This window comes from Chanodichthys erythropterus, chromosome 8 (genome assembly GCF_024489055.1).
Source record: "Chanodichthys erythropterus isolate Z2021 chromosome 8, ASM2448905v1, whole genome shotgun sequence".
In the NCBI taxonomy this organism is placed as follows: Eukaryota; Metazoa; Chordata; class Actinopteri; order Cypriniformes; family Xenocyprididae; genus Chanodichthys; species Chanodichthys erythropterus.
In genome coordinates, this window is record NC_090228.1 from 37243809 (window position 1) to 37251447 (window position 7639).

At 38.0% G+C, this 7639-nt stretch overlaps 1 protein-coding gene across 1 annotated transcript; it reads right to left on the reverse strand.

Annotated features, from left to right (window-relative positions):
• Nucleotides 1-274: 274 nt before the first annotated feature.
• On the reverse strand, nucleotides 275-5664 carry LOC137025211 (uncharacterized). Its single transcript, XM_067393237.1, has 4 exons — nucleotides 5281-5664; nucleotides 5053-5106; nucleotides 4832-4963; nucleotides 275-402 (listed from the first exon to the last, which is right to left on the reverse strand). Exons 1-4 carry the CDS (start codon nucleotides 5618-5620, stop codon nucleotides 275-277), a joined length of 654 nt encoding a protein of 217 aa, XP_067249338.1. The 5' UTR covers nucleotides 5621-5664.
• Nucleotides 5665-7639: the final 1975 nt, after the last annotated feature.

Below are 7639 nucleotides of genomic sequence, written 5' to 3' on the forward strand. Positions count from 1 at the left end.
TTACCTGAGAAGTACTCAGAAGCACAAGATTCTGACCACTCACACAACACCATGCAGCCCTGCTCAAGCCAGCCACACCACAAGAGCAGAGTGACACACTGCAAACTTCAGACTGCTTCTGACTGAGAGCAGAGGCTACAATCACCGGTTGCTCCTCTGCCATCAGACCTAGGTGAGTCTGAAACCCTCTTCACACTACAACTCCTGTAACCTCCTCCTACAACCACCTGCTCCACAGGCGTCCAGACGACAGGTGACACTGTCAAGGCACCTGCTACTTCGACACCTGCTGAGCAAGCTCAGAGACCTGAACCTTGCCACCAGCAAACATCTTGCCCGCATTAACTGTACCAACACTAACTAACAGGTGACACACGGTCAAGGCACTGGCTGCCTTGATTCCTGCAGCACCAGCTCAGAGACCTGAGCTTGCCTACTGGCTACATCAACCGCCATGGAACGATCACCACTCCAGGAGACACATACAACCAGAGTCCATCACAGCCTTCCAGCCTTGTGTGCCAGTGGTGTGCCTGATCTTTCTGCACCTTCAATGTCGCTCGCTGTTGTCCACAGAAAGAACAACAACGATCAAAAGGGGGGATATATGTAGCGTCTGGACTAATCAGGCACACAAAATGATTCAATATAGTTAATGAATTACCTATGAACTCACTTTATCAAAGCTCTGTGAACCCATCCCCCTAAAACTGCAACTAGCATCCCAAACTAGCTAAACTACAGGAAGAACTAGGTGTCCTGTTACAGATACTTGGACCTTTTACGATCAGGAACAATTTTGCAGAGACCAGTGACTCATTCTTTCTGAGAGGGACAAATAAACTCTCTTAATCCTATGTATTCTCTATATAACCACTTGGGAAATGTATAAACATGTATCCAATTTTCCCATATCACGACTTTCCTTTTATAGGCTTTATTCTATGTATTAATTCTCTCTTTTGAACTATTTTGGTATTAATGTTCCATAGTTGCAAATGTATAGTTGACTGAGATCACATTGGCAGCATGTTTGGTATCTACGGACTCCAACTTTAATTTCCTATTTGGTAATTTATGTTACATGTTACTAACTCTGTGACACATTAGTATTATAAGAATTTAGAGGGTTCTTTTCTCATTCATCCAATCCAGTGTCTTATGCTAATATCTTGCTATAGAACAAAGACTCGTAAAACTTCCCTCCGAGGGGGAAACTCCTTATTGGCTCAGACACCTTAAGAGGGTGTGACCTCTTCACCTCTTATATTCACTGAACACAAGATCAAACTCTTCTCTTCCTGCTCTTCCTCCTCTTCTTCTCTTTTACTGATGAATGCTGACGTCAAGATGATGCTTTAAGAAGCTAGAAGCTTCTAAGGAACCCCAAGCTTGTGCCAGGCCTCGGCCTAGACCTTCCATTCACCAACGATCCTCTGAATCCAGCCGGTTCTCTTTCGTCAAGAAAATATCAGCAAAGATTCAACAGGAGCCTCCACAAATTGCATCAGGACAGTTTTAATTCAACTTGGAGAGACATGCAAGTATCAAACTTAGTCTCATTATCGGATACATTGAGTATCCTTACCCCTTTTAAAGAAGGGCCTGTTAAAACTAAACTGATGGTTTGCTCAAGGCTGTTGATCTGCTGAATGTCCAACAATGCTGTAACTTCTTGCTTCCTGTACTCTGCTTTCTCTCTCTCTCTTGGTAAACTGTATGCATGTATGTGTGTGAATGTTAGAGTAGTTTAAGTGTTTAGTCTAGTTAATAAAGTCTTGTTCATGTCACACGTAAGGTTGTCCGTGTTTTGCGCTCATGTACGGGAGTCCCTATTCATGTCGGTCCTGACTACAGGCTTTTAGTAGAATAAGATTGTTATTTCCTATAACCTGGAAATGAACATTTCTTAGGTAATAAACAATTAACACTGTGTGTTCATTGAACAACAGGTTAATTGATTGTAATATTAATTTTATTACATTAAGTTAATTTTATTGACTGATTAAAATATTAATAATTAATTATAACTAGTTATGATTAATTATTCATATTTATTTTGAGCTAATTTGCTACACCGTGGATTGACATCACATTACAGGACATGTTTGCATTTATGGCCATAGTAATATATATATATGGGTTTAGTAAAACTGCCTGCACTAACCGATTACTGGCGACGGGGTAATTTGTACAACTTGCCGTTTCCTAAAAAGCTGATCACTGGAAAGAAGTTTCTTAGGATCTGCCAGTTCCTTCACCTCTGTAGCATGGTAGATGCTGCTGCTAATGAGCAGAGAAAAGGAACAGCAGGATTTGATCGGCTCTGCAAAATAAAGCCGGTGCAGACACTGCCATGCAAAGACACCAGTGAAGTGTTCTTCCTGTGATGTGCCTTTGTGCTTTTTGCCAAGTCGGGATTGTTACAATGAGTGGCATGTTGCCAATAACCTCTAAAATACATATTTGTAAAATTTGTAAATAGTTATAATAATTTAAAAATAGTTATATAGTGTGAGATATAGTGTTCTAAAATAAAAATAAAAAATCACCATAGCACTTGTTTTTTCTCTTTATTTGCACAGTTTAGTTTCAAGAATTGAAAAAAAATATATAATGTGTTTATGCTTCATTATGTGTCAACAATCATTGACAGTGGATCTCTATAGAATAGCTCTAAGTGTAACCTTTCATTAGAGACCAAAATTATGAGTGTACATAAAAGCGTTCAAGAATAACAGCATTTTATGTGTTGATGGTTCCAAAAGGTCATTTGGAGTCTCCAAATGGCCTTTTGCGGAGTGTCTAGACATAAACTCAAATAAACATGTGTAAAACATTAATTTTCTAAGATATTTTTATCATATTTGAAACTGGACTTGGTAAGGCTTCATGCTATGATTCTGTTGTGTTTTCCAGCTAATAGCTGCCAACTGTAGTCATCTGCAGGCATTTGTTTACAAAAAAAAAGTAGGCAGAATATTTTTTTTCCATTTTTCAGTGTGTTCCAAGTTCTATTACTCAGTACCAGTAAGACTTACAGTAATTCTGACTGTTTAGGAACAAACCTCTCAAAAGATACCAAAACCATTCATATACTCCAAATGGTTCAAGAACAGTATGCAATTTAATTCGGGTATGCCTTTTTTCAGGCGTCTTAGGCAAATTTGACATGAATGCTAAGGGGTTAAGTGACCCCAATGCGTTATGAACTTCAAAAAAATCTGCCGCTATTCTGTCACAATTTATTTGAAAGTGGTAAACCAATTTGTTATGATTCGCTAAAAATTCAGAGCCGATTCTGTTTTGATTCTCTTTGAAGTAGACATCCAATCTGATATTAATGTCATCCAATCTGCTATTAAATTCATCAAATCGCATAATGGCGGCTGTTCTGTTACGATTCTCTATGGACTGGACATCTAATCTTTTAATGATTTCACGACACAGTGTCCGAATATCATACTACTCATCATTTCTGCTCCCCGTCCCCTGCACTTCTTCTGTTTCCTCTTCTTCTTCTTCCTCCGACACTTTGTAAAAAGGATACAGCGTCTGTCTGTCTCTCACTGTATCGTCGTCGTATCAATCAGCGGTCCATGTCGATCGATCCCATTCATTGTCCTGTGATTCCGTCCATGTTAAATCATCGTCCACGCTCCTGACGTGTCTATCTGTATAGATTTTTTTTTTTTTTTAAATTGTTAAAAACTAATTTTCCACATTAATGGCTGTTATGCTGTGGAATACTGTGATAACTACAACTGTAAATCTGAAAAATAAGATAAGTCTTACCCTGAGGGGTTTGGTGTGAATTATATCCTATTAGGTTCCTCGGAGGTTCAGCAATGCATACGTCAGACTCTACGTCAGAATCTGATGTGAGGTCTATAATTTGTTCAGCACAGCCGATGCCTCTATTTGTATAAAAATAAATAATAATTTAAAAAAACCCATCAAAAACCACTTTCTACATCAAAGGTAATGCTGTGAATATCGTAAAAAGCTTAACCTAGCTTAACCTGAGGAGTTTGGTGTAGGGTAGAGCCATCTATGTTTTTCCGTTTCCTGGGAGGTTCAGTGACGCACACCTCAGACTCTTCATCTGAATCTGACGTGAAGTCTACCAGTTCAGTAGTACTGATTATTTGTTTCCCCGGAGAAAAGAACATGGGCCCACCCCTCCCAGTCTGGCATGGGGTATGAGAGAAAGTGAAATTAGAGGAGAGGGCTGCTGGTGAGGCAGTGTTCTCTGGCTTCTAAACATTAAACAAAAACAAAAAGATAATATAATGATTTAATATGCTGTAGCAAAGAATTAACTTGGGAGAAATCTCACTAGCTATAGTGTCAGTCACCAGCTCTGTCACTTTCTCAGCACTACATTTCCCACAATCCTCCTGACCCACTCACCTGCAATTAGTCAGCCATCACCACACCTGCCACAGCTCATCTCCTGATTAATGATCACCTGCACCTGCACCTGCACACCCTCATCTACTCACCCTTTTTTTAAAAGATGGCAGATGATTTCAGGCTACATTTAAATGACAGCCATTTCCTAAAAACAGACATGTTTTTACTTTACATTTATTACGTGACAACAATGTTGTCAAAATGATATCTGTTTATACAGATCCTTGGAAATGTCTTAAAAACACTGTATTCTGCTGTCAGGCAAGTAGCTGGAGATGTCACTTTATACATTATTATTATTTTTTATTTTTTTTTATTTATTTTTTTAAACGAAGGTGGAAAAACTGTTTATGAAAATACCCGCATATGTGTGGACTGGGCCTGAGTTTTATGACTCCATTTCATTGATAATTACCTGTAATTGGGTTGTAGGCGTTCCCTATGTTTGTGAAGACGTTCTTGTAGGTTAGTGTGATTTCAGTGGTAAAAGGACCAATAAATCCACTGCCAGATTCCATCAGTGCAGCTGAAAAAGCTATTTCTCTGTCTGTTATTGAAAAACATTAGCAATATTGTGATATATTACTGTATTACACTGAGAATGAATAATTTAACATCATTCAAGCACACTTTCACCTCTATTTTCCTTTCTCAACTCCTGCACTTGACTCAGAGTAAGATTTGAAATTTCTGTGAAGGAATAAAGATTGTGTTAAATGACATTTACACTGATTATTGTAATAGATAACACAATTTACACAGTATACACTCAACTTCACACTAACATTTACACTATACAATGTATTGCATTTGTGTTTTACTTTGAGGATCATTGATAAAAGAGTGAATGTTTTGGTGAAGTACCTTCATTTTTCTTGTTCATCTCATCCCTCAGTTCTCTGATGTTTTCTTTCTGCTCTGTAACGGTGGCGGTCAGTTCTCTGTTCTTTTCTTTCTGCTCTGTAACGGTGGCGGTCAGTTCTCTCAGTGCTGCATGGATGTCAGGGATGCCCAGATCACAGTATTGTTGTCTGTCAGTTGAAGCTTCAGCTCTCAAAGTGTCTGTTTGAGGTGGATTCTGTCTTCCGTCCTCAGAGCTGATCTGTTGACTGATCTCATTCTCATTGAGTCCTCCATCTACCTGCTGCTGGACGACAAACACAAAGGTTTCCAACAGCAGCAGTATACATACTAAAGCCTTCATTCTTCACTGATGTTTGTTTCCAGCTCTTGCTCTGTCATCCTCACAGCCTCTCATGTTCCTTTTATAGTGTCCTGATTTACTGTCTTTTGTTGATATACAGTGCCCTCCACAATTATTGGCACCCTTAGTAAATATAAGCAAAGGCGGCTGTGAAAATAAATCTGCATTGTTTTTATCTTTCATTCAAAAAATTCACAAAATTCACAAAATTCTAACCTTTCATCAAAGTAAAACAGTTGAAAGTGGGGGGAAACTCACATTATGAAATAAATGTTTTTCTCCTATTCATGTTGGCCACAATTATTGGCACTCCTAGAAATTCTTATAGTAAAATATCTCTGAATTATATTCCCATTCATATTTACATTTTTTAGCACACCAGGGTGACTATGAGGATGAAATTGTCCAGTCATGACTTCCTGTTCCACAGGAGTGTAAACATGAGGAAACACAAAGGCCAAATTCCATCATTCATCACAAAGAGAAAAACCAAAGAATATAGTTCTGATGTGCAGAAAAAGATTGTTGAGCTTCACAAAATAGAAAATGTCTATAATAAAAAAAGCTAATGCATTGAAAATCCCCATTTCCACCATCAGGACAATAATTAAGAAGTTCCAATCAACTAAAGATGTTACAAATCTGCCTGGAAGAGGATGTGTGTCTAAATCGTCCTAATGCGTGGTGAGAAGGAAAGTTTGAGTGGCCAAAGATTCTCCAAGGATCACAGCTGGAGAATTGAGGAAATTATTTGAGTTTTGAGTTTCAGAAAGCCTAAAAAAATGACCAAACAGCACCTACATCCCCACAAGTTGTTCCAGCGGGTTTCATGAAAAATACTCTGCTCTCATCCAGAAACAATCTCCAGCATACTCAGTTGTCAGACAAGACTGGAACTTCAAACAGGATGAGCTTCTATGGTAAGATGAAACTAAAAAAAGCACTTTTTGGTAGCAAACCCACCAGATAGGTTTGGTGCACACATGGATAAAAAGTACCCCATGCCCACGGTTAAATATACTGCTGGATCTTTAATGTTGTGGGCCTATTTTTCTGCTGGAGGTCCTGGACATCTTGTTCAAATACCAACAGATAAAAAATCAAAACCTGACCTTCTGCTAGAAATCCAATAATGGGCCTTGGTTGGATCTTCCATCAGGACAATGATCCAAAACAAACATCAAAACCAATGCAAAAATATGTCACTGAGCACAAAATGAAGCTTCTGCCATGGCCATCTCAGTCCCCTGACCTGAACCCTAAAGAAAATGAGTGGAGTGAACTGAAGAGAAGAAGCACCAACATGGAGCTGGAATCTGAAGGATCTGGAGAGATTCTGCATGAAGGAATGGTCTCTGATCTCTTGTCAGGTGTTCTCCAAACTCATCAGGCATTATAGAAGAAGAGTGAGAGCTGTTTTCTTGGGAAAAGGAGGTTGCAAAAAGTTTTGAATAAAAGGGTGCCAATAATTGTGGCCAACGTGTTTTGGAGAAAAACATTTATTTTATAATGTGATTTTCCCCCCACTTTCAATTCTTTTCCTTCAATAATACTGTAGGTTATAATTTTGTGCATTTTTTGAATGAAAGGATAAACAATGCAAATTTATTTTCACAGCCACCTTTTCTCATAATTACTAAGGGTGCCAATAATTGTGGAGGGCACTGTATATTGCTTCAGATAATACAAGTAATTCAAGTTAATTGTTAATCATAATCAAAGGGATGTTCCAGATTCAGTAGATGTTTATTTCTATTCACGACATTGACACTATGTTTGATTTAAAGTTTTTTTTTTTTTGTTCTTTTAGTTATCTAGTAAAAGCATCTGGATTTAAGAATCTTTAGATATTTTGATTGAGCTTCTGTTTATTTTTGCTGATCAAAGTTTACATGTGAATAAAAAGCTTTATTTCAACCTGTTCATTGTATAAAGCGATTGTGTCTCTTCAGAAAATTTGGACTAAACCACTCAATTCATATGGATTACTTTTAAAATATCTTTATGAACTTTTTGAAG